At 31.0% G+C, this 18,796-nt stretch overlaps 2 protein-coding genes across 3 annotated transcripts; both read left to right on the top strand.

Annotated features, from left to right (window-relative positions):
• Window positions 1-3,870: 3,870 nt before the first annotated feature.
• LOC146952784 (BURP domain protein RD22-like) lies at window positions 3,871-6,073 on the top strand. The gene is made up of 3 exons (XM_085705466.1): window positions 3,871-4,021; window positions 4,175-4,283; window positions 5,005-6,073. Exons 1-3 carry the CDS (start codon window positions 3,983-3,985, stop codon window positions 5,847-5,849), a joined length of 993 nt encoding a protein of 330 aa, XP_085561592.1. The 5' UTR covers window positions 3,871-3,982; the 3' UTR covers window positions 5,850-6,073.
• Window positions 6,074-12,883: 6,810 nt separating this feature from the next.
• LOC146952783 (BURP domain protein RD22-like) lies at window positions 12,884-15,013 on the top strand. Of its 2 annotated transcripts, none has more exons than XM_085705474.1 (3): window positions 12,884-13,017; window positions 13,146-13,254; window positions 13,894-15,013. In XM_085705474.1, exons 1-3 carry the CDS (start codon window positions 12,976-12,978, stop codon window positions 14,727-14,729), a joined length of 987 nt encoding a protein of 328 aa, XP_085561600.1. In that variant the 5' UTR covers window positions 12,884-12,975; the 3' UTR covers window positions 14,730-15,013. The 2 variants fall into 2 exon arrangements, with proteins under 2 accessions (XP_085561600.1, XP_085561605.1); XM_085705479.1 differs by having other exon boundaries at window positions 12,901-13,014.
• The last annotated feature ends 3,783 nt before the right edge of the window (window positions 15,014-18,796 follow it).

Here is an 18,796-nt window from a genome sequence, read left to right as displayed (position 1 = left end):
TCACTTTGATTTCTACCCTTGATTGTTCATTTGTATTAGTTATTCAATTTCCTAACTGAGTTGAACCTTATGATAGGTGGAACCCCTAACAGAAACTAAAACATTAGGTGGATTTCTATTATCAACCCCTATGCATATTTAAAATTTAGATTAAGGAAATGATAACAAAAACTTTAAGTTGGTTTCATGTGTTGGCATATATATCTCGAATACAAAGTCATAAATTTTTAATCTTAAGCATTCACAAATTCCACTCTTATTTTAAGCAATGAATCGCAAATCATTCTATAGACGACCAAACGATAAAAAGAAATAGTTAGAGAGATTAAAAACACAACTTATATGAATTAATTTAAATAACCAATAATCAAATAATAGAGTTTTCATCATGCATCCCTAACGACGGGAAAATTAACTCCTCATAGTGCTTCACAAAAGAAAAATAGAGGCTCCAACGAAAGTTTCCTAGGTTGGTTCACCTATCTTGATCTCTCAGTATCATTTTCTCTAAATCTCCAAAAGTCATAACCCGCAAAATATCTAAAACTTAGCTTAAAAAGGACATAAAGTCGTAACCTTGTCACCTAGGAAGGTACTCGCGTCGCGAGGTAAACAATTGCCTGGCAAGACAACTATTCTGCTAGACAATTTTGAGTAGTAGCAAATCCTTAGGAGTACTTTAAATTTTCTTGGCGAGCTGGTGCTAGCGCCAAGAGATTTCAAGTATTGACAAATCATTTGAAATAACATGTATATCTCGCTTTGAGGAGCTGTTGCTCGCACTCGATTTTAGATACTCCCTCCGTCCCTATATGTAAACATCATTTCCCTATAATAAAAGGGTGCTTGGATATAGGGACGGAGGGAGTATATATAGTCTTGGGCTCGACAAAATTGCTTCACTAAACTTTCCGGTTGCTATACTGTAATTTCGTAAGCATTATTCCACTTAAAATGATCAAAATGTTGAGCGGAAACATAGAAATAGAACAAACTCTAAGAATTGCCTAGTTAGGTTACATAATTGCTTAGAATAGGATGAAAATTCTATTTTAAAAATCTCTAAACTTAATCAAAACTATTTAAATAAACAAAACAACAACTAAAAGCTAACAAAAATTTACATAGAATAAAAATCGCAACCCAAACTTAACGTCCTTACCAATTGAGTTAAGCTTACGAATACAGCTTCTTTTTCTTTTGCTACGCCTTAGCTTGTTGTTTGTCTTCAAGTAACATTATAAAATAAATCACGAAGAAAATAACAATGAATCAGAACTTAATATATCGACCAAAATCAAAGATCATCTCAATAAAAATTTCCTATCAAATTAAAAACTTTCCTTTAACCTTCTTTTCTTAGATTGTAGTGCTAGTTTTCATATTTTCCTAAGGAACACCCCTTTACTTCTAAAATTTAGGATCAGGGTGGGTGGTACTAATCCAAAGTAGAAAAGATGTTAAGCATAGTTACAAAGAGATTGAAATTTTAACTTTTTTTTTTATCTAAAATAGTTTTATTTATTTTAACTAAAACATATTTTACTTAATTAATCAACCGAACCTGACCTTTTTTTTGGTGTAGAAATAGAATGCATTGTTAAATTCAAATTCGTCAAATAGAATGCATTGTTAAATTCAAATTCGTCAAGTTGTATTCATCAAATTATTTTACAAAACCTGACATGTCATAATGCATCTTCTGAGAGGAACATGACATAATCCATTTCCTGGAAAACCATCACCGCAAATATTACAATCACCTAATATTGTATGTTTCAGAGGGATTGTTTGGCTACTATCACCGGCTCACCGCTAATATTATTAGTTTTTCCTCTCAGAAAATAAAATAATTAGCTTTTTTTTTCCTTAAAAGAAAAACTAATTCTTAAACTGATTTTAATAAGAACATGTTTGTTATAGATTTTTTAAGGAAAAAATGCATCTGTTTGCTATCAGAATCTAAAAAAAAAATCTAAAAACAACTTTAAATGAGAAACTATTAAGATTAGTTTTTCAAAAAATATATTTTTTTAGAGGAGAGAAAAAATAAGGGTCAAAGGATTGAAAAAATCTTGTAACAAAAAATCTCAACAAAAATTCTCTTTGATATAGTTGCATCTAAAGAAACTAAATTATTTAAAAAAATGATTTTTGTTACGATAAAAAAATACAAAATAGATTCTAATTTTTAATAAAACTCTAAAAAATAATCTCTAAATTATTCAACATCAAAATCACTTTTATTTTAATCCATTATTTAAATTCATTATTTAAATAATCTCTAAAATTCATTATTTAAATTGAGAGTGAAGTATGAAGTGTGAAATGTCACTGTTTACTGCAAATGAGATGTGTAAGAGCATCCACAATGGTAGTCCCCTAACAAGGACTCCTTAAATAGACCCCACGTGACACATCACTTATTTATAATTTTTTAATAAAAGTAGCTATTAAGGACTCAATGACTCCAATGGTAATACACTAATAAGGACTCCAATAAAAAATACTTAAATATGTCCTACTATCTTTATATCATTAAACAAAAATAATTTTTCTATTACTCCTTTTTACAAGTGGAACCATGTAGAACACATTTTATTACTCCTTTATGCAAGTGGGACCAAGTAGTACACATTTTATTACTTTTTTAAACGTGGGACCCGTTAGTTACCCAGGAGAGAGAAGGTCCTTATATAGTTGTCCGTTCCTTAACGGGGACTCATTTTTTCTTCCTCCAATGGAGGGTCCTTAACGGGGAGTGGTCCTTGTTAAGTAAGGACCCCCCATTGGAGATGCTCTAATGGTTCCCAAGTAGATTCCTATATATCTCTCTGGTAATGTTATCATCAAACTCTGCTTCCATCGGACGGTCGGCCAAACCAAAAATCTGTCACATAGTTTTTTTTTTTTTTTTATAGAGTTGTTCAAATCCAACAATCAGAAAAATTGTACATAACTGATCCGAATTTTTTTTTTTTTTTTTACAAAAGATCCGAATTTTTTTTAAAACCAATGTATTTTCGATGTGTATGGGTTACCGTTTGGTTCGTTTTCGGTCCACATGAACTGAATTGAACCGCAACTATTAGTAACTCATATTGTTAGTGTCATTAAATATAAGAACTTCATTACTGCATTAGTCATAATGTCATTCTAGCAAAAAATATTTGTCTCGGATTATATGTCATTTAATAATATTAATGAAGTATTTTTGTTTATTTTTCTATTGTACATCAACAACTCTTCTATTTAAACCAAGTTGTTTGGGCTCCAGTGGCAAGGAGCTCCTTCCAAGGGCGTACCCGGGGAATACCGGGTTCGATTCCCAGGGGGAACAACGCTTGGCCAGTGCGCATGCCTCTACGCACAAGCCGGATTAATCGCCCGCCTTTGGTGAGTCGGAAACCGGTGCGAAAGCCAAAAAAAAAAAACAACTCTTCTATTTACTCTTTCTCATACCACTAATGATGGATAACTCGGTAAATTAAGTCATAATTTTTCTTTCACGTACAAAATTAACTATATTTCTTAATTTGTATGTCAAGCCTAAAGGGAGATGCATTTTGAGACAAATGAAGTAATTTTGTACTCCCCCGGTCTTGATTATTATAAGGAAAAAAAACTAATTTCATATTTATTAAAAAATTAGTTAAGTGTGATTAATTTTCTTGATCACAAATAAAATAAAGATATGTTTGCAAGACTTAACTCAATTTGCAATATCGATATTATTAGGATTGACATATTCGATCAGATTCGAACCTAAAATATCTCAATTATGTGTGTGAATTTTAAATAGTGTTTTTCATCGGTGTACAAACCAAAAAAAGGCTGCATGCACCTTTGTTTCAAGTGTCTATCACTCATAGTTATATAAAGGCTGCATGCACCTTGTTTCATTCCATCTCAACTTCTCATTAATATTTCTTCAATAAGACTATCATTTTCTGTTTAAGAGTTTCAGCTTCACTAATCCAATATGGAGTTCCATCTCTTTCACATCATTACTTTTCTCATGGTGATCAACTTCAACTCCATAAATTCAACCATTTTAATTAATGTCTTCAAATAGTTGTGATATTTTTATAATTATTTTTGCTTGTAAAAATATTTATTACTATCTAACAAAAAAAAGTATTTATTGCTAATGTTAATATGTTCTCAATTGCAGCTTGTGCTAGTGGGAACAAATGCTGCAATATTTCCACCTCAGTATTACTGGAAGTCCATGCTTCCCAACTCTCCAATGCCAAAAGCCATTACTGATCTTCTACACCCTGGTCAGTATCATACTCTAAAATTGATGTCAATGTATACATACAATTTTACGTCCACATGTTTAACTTCAAGCTCTATCAACGAAATTGGGAGCAATAAGTAGGTGTCTGGGGTTTGAACTTCAACCTCTGTATATAACAATGCATTGTCCATGTCAACTGAGCTATGCTCATGGGACATTCATTGCTCTTTTCATGTCTTATTAAGATTATTAACTTGCTAAAGAAGATATTATTCAGTCAAAACATAACTCATAGCTCATTAACTGCATAATGAACTGAATTAACCAAGTATATATAAATCGTTAGCTATGTAGCATTTTGCGTGAACAGTATATATATAGTGTCTATACATTTTTTATTTTTAATGACAAATTTTAGTAATTAGTTGTTAGATTAGATTTTCTCCTACGTACGAGTTTGAACTGAAGACCTCCTACTCGTTATTATTTAACTCAAATCAGTTGAGCTACCAGTTTTTATGCTTTACATGTGCCAAATATCATTTTTCTTTCTCAGATTCTAGTTATTGCAAAAACTCCTTAGTTAAAAACTAGTTGCATTTACTTTTTGATCAAATAATCTATAACAAGCACACTCATAAAGTATTTGAAAGTTTAAGCATGGAAGGACTAAGTTTTTAAATATTATTTATGGAGAATAGTAAAACTAACTATTACACATATTCTAATTTATTTCCATAATTTACTGTTTTTAATTGAAGCTGGATATTGGAGTAAAGAGAAAGCAACAATGATGGATGTAAGCAAGGGTGGTGTAGATGTTGGAGTCAGAAAAGGGTATGAAGGAGGTGGCACTTATGTGAATGATGAAAAATTTCCATTTGTTCCATTGTTTTACTTGTATGCTTTAAATGAGTCTCAAATTCAATTACATGATAAACAAAATGTAACATTTTTCTTCTTGAAAAAAGATTTGCATCATGGAACAAAATTGAACTTGCAATTCAGAGAGACAGCTTCAAATAAAAATGGAACAAAATTCTTGCCTAGAAAAGTTGCTAATTCCATACCGTTTTCATCAATCAAATTGGAAAACATATTCAACAAGTTTTCCATCAAAGAAGGATCAAAGGAAGCTGAAATTGTGAAGAGAACAATAAGTGAGTGTGAAGCAAATGGCATCAAAGGTGAGGAAAAGCTTTGTGTAACATCATTGGAATCTATGGTTGATTTCACTATTTCAAAACTCGGAAACAATGTTGAAGCTGTTTCAACAGAAGTGGATAAAAATAGTAATGGTTTGCAACAATATGTTATAGCAAAAGGAGTGAAAAAATTGGGTGAGAAGAACAAAACTATTGTGTGTCACAAAGAGAATTACCCTTATGCAGTTTTTTACTGTCATAAAACAGATTCAACTGAAGTTTACTCTGTGCCCTTGGAATGTGTTGATGGAAACATGGTTAAAACTATTGTTGTTTGTCACGCTGATACATCAGAATGGAATCCTAAATATTATGCTTTTCATGAGCTTAAAGTTCAACCTGGGACTATTCCTATTTGTCACATCCTCCCACAGGATCATGTTGTTTGGGTTTCCAAGTGAAAACAAAACCCCTTTCATCAATAGTTGTATCCTTGAATAATGAGTACTATATAGCAACTACTTTAAAGAATTAAAATTATAAAACATGTATTATGTATAATATGTTAAATTATGCTTTATGGTTACAAGTTTGTGTGACAATGATGATGCAGTAGTGTATGTGGAAAGTAGGCCCTTGTGTCTATTGAATCTAAAACTATATGCAATAAATAAAGTTTCTTTAATTTGATGAAACCTTTTTAATATGAAAATTTGCTTTATTTTATTGTATTTGGGGTTTGAGATCTTAGATTTACTCTGTATATCTTAACATAGGGACCAAAAACTCTATATCTTGACACAAATCATTTTTACGTACCTCTATTTGATTTCTTATTGGATGACCTTATAACTGATATTTTAATAAGCTTGTCAAAAAAAATAACTACTAATACTTTAATAACACAATCGAATTAGTAGTGTAACTTGTTGAAGTGTGAAATAACATTGTTTATGGTTTGGTTATTTAAGTGTTTTAATCGTTTTTCGTTCTAAGTCCAACGGTTTAAAATAGTTGAACCATAATTTGAAAGTATTGTAAAAGTTTGATGTTCGGTTATTTTTAAAACAATGCTTTTAACTTTTCTTCCGCCATCCCCCTCCTTACCACCATTATTTCCCATCATCCTCATCACAACCAAAGTTTTTTTTTAAAAAAAAAAAAGGTCTTGTACCGAGATTTCGGCTGTTACAAAACAGCCATGGGCTCCCGGTACCTTTTTTGACTGTTTTCACTTAGTGAACAAAAATCACATGTGAAATGTCGTTACGACTGCAACATAACATTGTTACGGTCGTGAAACACCGTTACCGACACAATACACCAGAGAAACGCCGTTACCATCCTCCTTCCTCTTTGATTCAGTTCAGCCATCTTCTAACTTAGATAGCATCCTCCACTCCAAGTTGGTAATATAAATCTCCCTCCCTCTTATGTTGGTGTTGTTGTGGTGCGCATAAGACTTGAAAATTGAGATTTTAGAGAGAAAAATTGGGGTTTCCGTGATAGACATGACAAATTATAGATGAAAGTTGACGGTGACAATTGAGAAATTGTTTGATTTTATGTCTGCGTTGTGAAATTTTGGAAATTTTGGGTGAGTTTTGAAATTGTGCGTAGATATCTTTAAAAATATACAATGTTGCGATTAATTCACACCGCGACAACCGCAATCTGCATCGCAACATTTATGACAACCGAAATCACGAAAATCTTAACGCGACCGTTATTTAAAACCTTGATCACAACCACCATCGTTATCAACAATGACCACCACGTCTCAGAGAACCAACATGAATCATATAAACACATACAAAATCAAAGAAAGATAGATGAATATGCGATCTAGAATGAAAGAAAGATGACGACAGAAGTTGGTGGTGATGATGCCGTGGTGGTGGAGGTCCAGATCTGAACGAAAGATGAAAGTGTGGCCACTAGTGATGACGATGGTGGTTGTGGGGGGTGGGAGCTCAGATGGTGGTGGTTGTAGATACAGTGGTGTGATGATAGTGGTGGCGGTGGGTGAGAGATGGATATGAGAAGAAGGTTGGTGGGTGGTGGTGGTGGTGGTGGTGGTGTTATAACACGGATCTGAGGAGAGGGATGATGATGGTGATCCAAGTATGCTAAAGCGATGACGGTCGTCGGTGGTCGGAGAGAGGAGTGGTGGATGGTTGGTGGGTGGGAGGTGAGAGAAAGGAAACACTGGAGGGAAAGAAGAGAGAGAAAGAGGGGGGAAACAAATAATATGCATTTCATGCGGTGGTGTTTGTATTTGTTTGAAATTTCTGTTGAGTTATCATAACTCTTAGCTTATGCATCCCAATTTATCTTTGGTGACAATTTCAGTGGGTTAGTTTGGCCTCTTAAAAAAATATGGAGATTAGATAAGAAAGTGGTCTCTCTAGCCAATTTATGAATGTATATTAATAAAGGAGGGATGGAGTGAGAGAGATGGATGAGGGAAAAAGGAAAGAGAAAGAGAGGGTGAGATATGAGAGAGAGGGATATGGCATATACAGAGAGAGAGAGAGAGAGAGAGACGGGTTAGGAAAGAGAGCTAGCAGAGGGAGGTAAGATATAGAGAGGGATGTGTGTGTGTGTGTGTGTGTGTGTGTGTGAGAGAGAGAGAGAGAGAGAGAGAGAGAGAGAATGTTTTGAGTAGAAAATAAAAAAGTATTTTGGTATGGAAAATGCTAACCGGTGCCCTTAAGGCATAAATTAATAAATCAAATATAAAAATAGAGAATAAAAGAGTATTTTGGTAAGGGAAATGTTAACTTGTGCCCTAAAGACACAAGTTTTTTTAATAAATTGAATGTACAAAATTTTAGAGAATATTTTTACTTTTAAGTTTCTTAACATGTGTCTGAAGGGCACAAGTTAGCAATATCCTTTTGGTATTATAAGTTGGTTGACAAAAAGTATCTAGTCTCTTGCTTCCCTCGTGAACAATTTTAAAATCAAATAAGTAAACTTTATAACTAAAGATGTGTTGTCCAATCCCTTGACATTAAGTCATTCAAACGCACCGTGTGGTTCTTTTCTTATACTTCGGTGTGCAATTCATAAACTGGTTGTAATAAGACTCATTATTTAAATTGAGAATGAAGTATGAAGATTGAAATGTCACTATTTGCTGCAAATGAGATATATGTCCAACAATTAGTTGTGTTGTCGGTAACACTAGATCCCTTAGGAAATTGTCTTAGATTATTTTTTCTTACTATTGTTCAACGAAAAATTACTAAATGGAAAACCTAATCGAGCAAAAGAAAAGATTTTGAGAAATTATACAAAAAATGGATTGAATTAGATTTAAGCAATGTTATCAAACTCTGCTTAGATCATACGGTCGAACCGGCCAAATCAAATATTAATAGTTATAGAGGTGTTTAAATCTAAAAAATAGAAAAGAAAAAAAAAATTACATGATTGATCCAAAAAATTTAAAAACCCATCATATATATATATATATATATATATATATATATATATATATATATATATATATATATATATATATATATATATATATATATATAGTAAATGTCTTTGGGTCACCTATAAGAATAATGGTTTGGATTAGCTTTCGGTTCACAACCAAACTGAACCGCAACTATAATAGCATGTTCGAATGCAGATTCTTTTTTATAGCGAAATTGACATCACGAATTATTCACGAGTAACAATTTTAATTATTTTCTGTCCAAAAAATTTATTTATTTATTTTCAACAACAACCACCCATGTATGGTTAATGGAAGCTACTTTATAGCTATTTGTTATTCGTGATTGATTCGGACACATTTCGTCGTTGTATATAACATCAGCGGTTCGGTTGATTCAAGTCAAAGACCACTTCGAATTTAATAACATCTACTATCAATATAAGAAAATCAATTACCACCAAATTCACTTAATTGTCCTTGATTAGACTCATAATCTAACTAATTTCATGGGCTTAATGGTCAATTTTCAATTTATCAATATAAGAAAATCAATTACCACCAAATTCACTTAATTGTCCTTGATTAGACTCATAATCTAACTAATTTCATCTACTATCAATATAAGAAAATCAATAACCACCAAATTCACTTAATTGTCCTTGATTAGACTCATAATCTAACTAATTTCATGGGCTTAATGGTCAATTTTCAATTTATCAATATAAGAAAATCAATTACCACCAAATTCACTTAATTGTCCTTGATTAGACTCATAATCTAACTAATTTCATGGGCTTAATGGTCAATTTTCAATTTATAATAAAAATATCTTGGATGAGGAGAAAGATAGTGCATTGATTAAAGAGAGTAATAATGATTTGTTTAAGTATTAAAGTAATAATGATATGTTTAAGGAGTACAGTAATTAACTACTCCCTCCGTCCCTATATCTAACCACCCATTTGACTTTATTTTTGTCCCTAAATCTAAACCCTTTTTCAAACTACTAGATGCATTTATTATTATTTTCCTAAACATACCCCTTATTAATACTAGTACTAACTTATCTTGAAATTTAAAAAGTCAAATTTAATACATATACAAACAAAGGTCAATATGCTAATATTAACGCACAAAACAGACATAATAATTACACTGACAGCTTTTCTTAAGAAATGTGAAAAAAGCAAAGGGAGGTTACATTAAGCGACAGGAGAAAGTCTATCATGGTCACAAATATAAATGTACAGTGTTTAGGCACACACACATAAAAATATTTTTTCTAATAATAAAAAAGAACTTGACAATAAAATGATTTAGTCTTTTGAGAAAAAGGTTTTTGATGTGTGTGTGACCAAATATTATGCATTTATATTTGTGTCCATGCAAGAATGCCTCAAGGGACAGAGGGAGTAGATTCTTCTTTTGATAATAGAACTCCAAACTCTCTCATTGTAGAGTACATAATTCATTTGAAGTTATCAGAGTCCATTTTTATGTCTTCAAAAAAAAAAAACGGTGCGTACAATAATTTGTTTGGTCTCTAACGAGTGGTCAATTTTCATGGGCTTAATGGTTTATAATATCAAAAAAAATCATATTGATATATAAAAGATATAAATAAAAAAAAATCATATTGATATATAAATGATATAAATAAATAAAGTCTTAAATGAGTGTTGTGCAAATATTTAACGGTTTTTTATTACATATAAAATTTTAAAATATCTCATCTACTATCAATATATTTAACGGTTTTTTATTACATATAAAATTTTAAAACATCTCATCTACTATCAATATAAGAAAATCAATTACCACCAATTTTCTTAATTGTCCTTGATTAAACTCATAATCTAACTAATTTCATGGGCTTAATGGTCAATTTTCAATTTATAATAAAAATGTCTTGAATGATGAGAAATATAGTGCATTGATTAAATAGAGTAATAATGTCATCGTGAGCTTAGCTCAGCTGGTTGGTACAATGCATAAAATATGTAAGGTCCGGGGTTCAAACTTCGGCAACTACAAAAAAATAAAATAAAGAGAGTAATAATGTTTTTTTTTTAAGAAGCTAAATTAATGAGTTAAATATTAAAGTAATAATGAGTTAAGTATTAAAGTAATAATGATATTAAAGAGAGTAATAATGAGTTTTATTTTTTGAAGAAGCTAGATTAAAGAGTTAAGTATTAAAGTAATAATGAGTTAAGTATTAAAGTAATAATGATATGTTAAAGGAGTACAGTAATTAACTAGATTCTTCATTTGATAACAGAACTCCAAACTCTCTAATTGTGGAGTACATAATTCATACGAAGTTAAAAAAACGGTGCCTACAATAATTTTGTTTGGGCTCTAACGAGTTGTCAATTTTCTTCAGCTTAATGGTCTATAATATCAAAAAAAAAAATCATATTGATATATAAAAGATATAAATAAATAAAGTCTCAAATGAGTGTTGGGAGAATATTTAACGGTGTTTTACATATAAAATTTTAAAATATATATAATATAAAAGAGTTTAATAGTGATAGGTTGATGGTCCAAAACAACATTGCAAACACAACCAATCAAAACATTCTAAATTGCCACATAAATTAAAAACATTAATTGATATAGCTATTATAAATGTTTTTGATTAGTTGTGTGTGCAAAGCTATTTTGTACTGTCAACCTATCGCCATTAATCTCATAATAAAAACACTATATTAATATTGATATTTTGAAAACAGTTATGAGTTTTCAAAATTTTATTATATCAACTTTCTTATATCGTTTTTATTATATCAACTTTCAGGGCTTAATGGTCAATTTTCCATTTTATAATATCAATTTTTTTATATTGATATATAAAAGATATAAATATAAAGTCTCAAACGTGTGTTGTGCAAATATTTAATGGTGTTTTGCATATAAAAATTTATAATATATATAATAAAAACACTAGATTAATGTTGATATTTTGAAAATAGTAATGAGTTTTCAAAATTTTATTATATCAACTTTCTCATATCAATACATAATATTTTTGTATCACAGGTATAAGTACAAAAATCCACAACAAGTGCAGTGCAAATATTTAGCGGTTTTTTGCATATAAAATTAAAAAAACATCTAATAGACACAATACATTAATGTTGATATTTTGAAAATAGTCATGACTATTTTCAAAATTTTATCATATTAATACATAAAAATTTGTTTCTGCGATTATAAACATATAAAAAAAACGCAATAGAAATACTACATTAATGTTAATACTTTTATATAATCACCGCAATGTTACATGACCCGTGCGAAAGCACAAGTGTTTTACTAATTGAATATAAGAATTATATGTACTCTCTCTATCCCACCGTCATTTTTCTACTGTACATCAATTACTATTTATTAGTTTTTCAACTTTTCTACTTACTATTTCTCATAGCATTAATGGTGGTTAATTCTAAAAATTAAATCCCTTCAAAAAAATAAATAAAAATTAAGTTACAATTTCTCTTTCACATATAAATTAATTATATTTCTTAATTCGTATAGTGCAAAAGAGCCACTCATTTTGAGACGAATCTAGTAATTGTGTACTCTATCCGGTTTTATTTTTTATTGAGAAAAAAAACTAAATCACAGGATATTATGTTTCTAATTCACATGGATATAAAGGACGGGCGTGTGTGTGTGTGTGTGTGTGTCTATATATATATATATATATATATATATATAATAGTTGTGCCTATTAAATACATCTTTTACTAATTTTATTGAAGTAAAACAAGTGAGACTTATCAATTTATTGTTACTTAACCAGTGCCCCAAGGCACCAGTTAACAGCACCCTAAGAAGAAATAAGGATATGTTTGTAAGACCTAACTTGACTTGCAATGACGATATTATTAGGTTGAATATTTTTACCTGAATTTAAACACGAAACTTCACATTAATGTGTATGACATTTAGGTGGGGCTTGTCACTACATACAAACTAAAAAAAAAAGGATGCATGCACCTTTGTTTTCGGTTTTGTCCCTCGTTATATAAAGGGTTCTTGCAGCTTTGTTTTTCATTCCATCTCAACTAGAAGTACTTCTCTTGAATCTTTCTCAACTGCAGTTTCAGCTTCACTGATCCAACATGGAATTTCATCTCTTTCACATCATTACTTTTTTAATGGTGGTCAGCTTCACCTCCACAAATTGAACTATTTTGATTATTTTCTTCAATTAGTTGTCATATTTTTTATCTTTATTTTTGTTTGTAAAAATATTCACTACTAAATAATGTTAATATATTCTCAAATGTAGGTTGTGCAAGTGGGGACTAATGCTGCAATATTACCACCTCAACTTTACTGGAAGTCCATGCTTCCCAACTCTCCAATGCCAAAAGCCATCACTAATCTGCTACACCCTGGTTTGTATCATGCAATTTTACCTCCACATGTTAAAAGTGATTAATGATAATGTAATTAGAGGTTAATAACCACATAATAAACTGAATCAATCAATTGTTTTTATGTCATTAACCATGTAGCTTTCTAGTGAAATGTGAAAAATAAAATCTTTTAAAAATATTGATAACTCATTAACGATAAAATGAACCGAATTAATCACATAAGTGTTTGCATGTCATTAATCACATACTTTTTAACAAGTTGTAATTGTAAAAAAAGAGAATGATTCAATCAAAACAAAATTGCCAACTCATTAAACGAATCATGAACTATATTAGACAAATATTTGCATATAATTAATTAGTTATGTAGCATTGCGTGAATAGTGCATGTGGTGTATTACACATCATGTGTTAAATATCATTTTTTTTCTTTGTCGATTCTAGTAGTTGCAAATATATGGACAGAGACAGTGCATAATATATGAAAGGTCTGAGGTTCTATCACACAATCAATAACAAACAGACTCATAAGGTATTTGAAAGTTGAAGCATATCTATAGAAGGACAAAGTTTTTAAAAAAGATTAATAGATCATAGTAAAACTAACCATTATACATATTCTAATTTATTTCAATAATTTACTATTTTTAATTGAAGCTGAATATTGGAGTAATGAGAAAGCAAGGGATGTAAGCAATGGTGGTTTAAATGTTGGAGCCAGAAAAGGATATGAAGGAGGTGGCACTGGTCTGAATGATGAAAAGCTTCCATTTTTTTACTTTTATCCTATAGTATTCAATGAGAGTCAAATTCAATTACATGATAAACAAAATGTAACACTTTTCTTCTTGAAAAAAGATTTGCATCATGGAACAAAATTGAACTTGCAATTTAGAGAAACAACTTCAAATAATAATGGAACAAAATTCTTGCCTAGAGAAGTTGCTAATTCCATACCCTTTTCATCAATCAAATTGGAAAACATACTCAACAAGTTTTCCATCAAAGAAGGATCAAAGGAAGCTGAAATTGTGAAGAGAACATTAAGTGAGTGTGAAGCAAATGGCATCAAAGGTGAGGAAAAGCTTTGTGTAACATCATTGGAATCTATGGTTGATTTCACTATTTCGAAACTCGGAAACAATGTTGAAGCTGTTTCAACAGAAGTGGATAAAAATAGTTATGGTTTGCAACAATATGTTATAGCAAAAGGAGTGAAGAAATTGGGTGATAAGAACAAAACTATTGTGTGTCACAAAGAGAATTACCCTTATGCAGTTTTTTACTGTCACAAAATAGATGCAACTGAAGTTTACTATGTTGCTTTGGAAGGTGTTGATGGAAGTGGAGTTAAATCTATTGTTGTTTGTCACACTGATACATCACAATGGAATCCTAAACATTTATCTTTTTATGTGCTTAAAGTTCAACCAGGGATTGTTCCTATTTGTCACATCCTCCCACAGGATCATGTTGTTTGGGTTTCCAATTGATCAAAATCCATAGTCATATCCTTGAATAATAAAATTACACTTCGTAGAAGCAGCTACTATAAATGATATTAAATAATAAACATAGCATTATGCAAATAATGTTTGATAATGTTGTATGGTTACAAGGTTTGTGTGTGACCATGATGTAACAATATACTATAGTCAGTTTCCCCTTATAAATATGTTGTTTGGTTACAAGGTTTGTGTATGTCCAATGTCCATGATGTAATCATAAATTACTATGTTAGCATTAATGTATGGTCCAAATGCATTAAAATTTGATATACGGAGTCTTCCCTCGGAAAACACATATTATATGCAATAGTGAGGATTGTGCTTATTATATATGCATAGTATTGTGTAATGTTATTAGAGAAATGATATTTGTACAACCATTTTTTGACAACTTTTTGACAAATTTCTCTCTCATACTCACCAATCAAACGAGAGAAAACCAAAGTTGTCATAAAAGTTGTACTAAAGATTTGTATAAATATCACTACTCATGTTATTAATATATGTTGTAGGTTGTGATAGAATGTCTATTTTTTTTATGCATTCTTCCAATTGTATAATGTGTATCAATGACTAATTAAATAGAAGGCAAGCGGACAATATTTATAGACCTAGGAGATATGACATTGTTATGCATGACCCTTTGAAGAAGGTCTACAACCTTTGCTGTTAGAAAGCCAAAAATATCAAATGCGAATGGTATAAAAGCATGTTGAATGTCAAAACACGCTTTCTCATGTTTGGCCATTTTGCTTGATGCAGCTTTTAGGGTTGTTTGTCCTACTGTAAAATCTCTGACTCTTAATTTCACAAGTGTTGAAACCCTAGTGAGTCCACACATGCATGTTTTCCTCCTACCCATCCGTACACCATAACATTTGTTGGCTTAAGTGTCGATCTTCTATCTAGTGGATCGGTCAGGAAGTTCACAAGCTCCTCCTTCTTACATGATACTCATGACCGTCTGAATATATCAAAAATGATATCGCTAACAAAGTCAGGAAGAGTTCACAGGCGTCTCCTTCTTACATGAAGCTCCTTACAATGAATTGCATGCTCACCAAAAGTATACAGGCATGCCTTACGAAAAACAGTGCACACCTCGTCAATCAGAAATAGTGGAATGATAAGACGATATCTAAAGATAGTACAGTACTCCACTTGTGACATATGATGACCTAACCCATGAATAGGGATAGATAGAAGAGAATCATGAGCATGTGTTGCATGCAAACACCCTAAAATTGTCTTCTGTTTTGTTGTCATGTCAAAATTAACTTTCATATCTTGAACGCTTTTAAAACAGGACATTTGCCAAAACATGTTGTGTTTTAGGAGGGACAATGTGCTTGCAAGTAAAATTTCTAACGCCAAAATTTGGAACCGTACCACGAAAACCATCCAAATCATTGTCAAAATCTGATTCCATACCACTTATCTCATTATCTCTCAAAATATAATCTTGTAGCACCCAAAACTGTGTTTTGGAAGCCACAAAAGCATATGAAAAAGCCACTAACCCAACCCCCCAAACCTAATAAGTAAAGAAGCCAACCTCAATTGAAGGTCTCCAAAGAAATGAGCTCCACCAACCACAATGTCCTCAACCGCTCTACGTAGCTCTTTGTCAAATAACATAGTCACATCTTCCATGTGAATCGGTTGGCTGCCTCCTCCATACAACGATAAGCTCAAGGAGTGAATATATTATCCCCTTTAGATACTTTTTGAAAAATAAGTGACTATATGGAATTAAACATTAGCTTTGTATGATAACAAGATAATCAATGATAAATCTACAATTCAACTTTGAATAAGAAATTCACATTTGAATTGTTCTCAACCAATAAATTACTAATACACAATATAATTCATGAAAACAATAACAATATCAAACCAAACCTAAATGTATACGAGTAATAACTATCGCAAGAACTAAACAAGTTTGATCTATGATGAATTAATTGACAAGAAAATATTAACTATGTCAAATAATTGATTTGTTAAATGTATCTTCAAGATATTGTTAGAAAATAAAGTTCTAAAATATTCAATCACTTAGCATATTCTTCCATTAATCTAATCAACAATTTAGCAAAGATCAAATTATATTGCAAGAAATAAAGAGAAAGGGAGAAGAGAACACGTCCTCCTAAGGGGCACATCATCTCTTCGTAGAAGAAAATATCTCTTCTACGTGCTTCCACTAGAATGTTGGAAATGTTTACAAGAGTCAATTACAAAGGTTACTTGAATTTACGAATCAACTCGATCCTAAACCTTATACGTTAAGTAATCACTCCAAAGCCTTCAATCTTCAAACCTTCTTGAAATCGGATAGTCCCAAGGTCTTCGAACCTCGAACTTGCATGCAATCTTTCGATATTTTTACCCAATAAATCTTCTTTCTAATGCATCGCTTAATTGGTTCCCCTTGAACCTTGATTGTTTGATAAACAACCCCCACAACTCCCTTTGGATGTGAAAAATACCTTCTTTTCCTTTAGATCTTTGATGCTCCACCAAGATCCTTGAATGAAACCAAACTTACTATTACTCTATAGCACCCCACACTCTAGATCTCCAATTGCTACAAGTGTTCTTAGAAAATGTGTTTAATTTGAAGAAGTTGTAGAAAAGGAAAGAGAAAAGACTTGAGAATGTTTTTGCAAATTGATGCGATAGTGAGAGAATGAGTGGAGCTAAGTATATATAGGTGTGAGGGATAGGAACAATTTTGGCTCAATAAAACAGAAAACACACTTTTGAATCGAATCACAAAACCCTTGAATCGAATCAGTAGTGTAAAAATTGAGATATGAGTTGCTATGAAGATTGATTTGATACCCCATGAACTATGAATCAATCATTGATACCCAGATGTAGATTGATTCGATTCATAGTAAATTTGAATTGAATCGCAGTTCTAGAGAGAAAAAATGGGATCAAAATAAATCAAATCGATTTGTTCTTCATAGACAATGAATTGAATCAAATTCGTTCATCCTTTTGAACCATTTGAATCGAACCAACAAAACTGGAGCCAACAAATAGAAAAATGATTCGAATCAAAATGTTGACATAGGAGATTTCGAACAATAAAGGATTAGCAAAACTGTGAAATGATATGACACAATAGAGTTTGAACATCGAAACTTAAGAGGATGATGTATAAAAACTAATGACAATAAACTATTGAAGATCCAACCAAAGTATTTGGTTGTTTTGTGTTTGTCCATCAACAAGCTTAGTAAAATTATGCATAGTACTATTATGTATGTCCTAAATGGAATACAATCAATATATATATATATATATATATATATATATATATATATATATATATATATATATTCCGTTGACATCAGGTGTTAACGAATCCGTTGACACCAAATCATAACCGTCTATTTTATTTCATCCAATGACTCTCATTAATTCACTAGATCCACATCATCTCGTCCGTACTTGATTCAAGTTATTTCTCTTGCGGTGAAGTTTACAGTTCAACTCAATTTCTTTTCAAGTAATAAGATCCACAAATCCGTTAATTGTATTCCTGTCTACATCTCTTTGTTCTCTTTTGTACATACAATTTATGTAGTAAAATTTATGATAATGATTGCAATTGGAGAGAAAGGTAGTGATTTAACCATAATTTAATAGTTAATTAAAATACTCTTAGGGTTGTATTGTTTTATGATTTTGGGAAAATGAAAAACCCTTTAAATTGAGATGATGTCAATTGAATGGAGAAAACCTTTAAATTGAGGTGCTGCTAATTGTATAGAGAGAAAAAAATCAAGAATTATATTTGATGGAGACGAATAGATATGATTTTGTTATTGAGATTAGAGAAGAGAACAATGATACAGGTTCACGGATGTAAATGAAATGAATAATTATGGATCGTTGGATTAAAACAATATATAGTTGAGATTTGGTGTCAACGGATCCTAACACTCTCTCTATCTATCTATCTATCTATCTATCTATCTATCTATCTATATATATATATATATATATATATATATATATATATATATATATATATA

Source organism: Medicago sativa, chromosome 1 (genome assembly GCF_051527215.1).
Source record: "Medicago sativa cultivar Bolivia chromosome 1, Bolivia_mono, whole genome shotgun sequence".
NCBI lineage: Eukaryota > Viridiplantae > Streptophyta > Magnoliopsida > Fabales > Fabaceae > Medicago > Medicago sativa.
Note: the sequence above shows the minus strand (reverse complement) of the source record. Positions and strands in the feature narration are given on the sequence as shown.

Excerpts from the sequence above, each read along its gene's own strand:
- LOC146952784 (XM_085705466.1), top strand. The coding sequence starts at position 3,983 with ATGGAGTTCCATCTCTTTCACATCATTACTTTTCTCATG. Across the intron at positions 4,022-4,174 it reads ACATCATTACTTTTCTCATG|CTTGTGCTAGTGGGAACAAA; the intron begins GTGATCAACTTC and ends TCTCAATTGCAG. Across the intron at positions 4,284-5,004 it reads TACTGATCTTCTACACCCTG|CTGGATATTGGAGTAAAGAG; the intron begins GTCAGTATCATA and ends TTTTAATTGAAG.
- LOC146952783 (XM_085705474.1), top strand. The coding sequence starts at position 12,976 with ATGGAATTTCATCTCTTTCACATCATTACTTTTTTAATGGTG. Across the intron at positions 13,018-13,145 it reads TCATTACTTTTTTAATGGTG|GTTGTGCAAGTGGGGACTAA; the intron begins GTCAGCTTCACC and ends TCTCAAATGTAG. Across the intron at positions 13,255-13,893 it reads CACTAATCTGCTACACCCTG|CTGAATATTGGAGTAATGAG; the intron begins GTTTGTATCATG and ends TTTTAATTGAAG.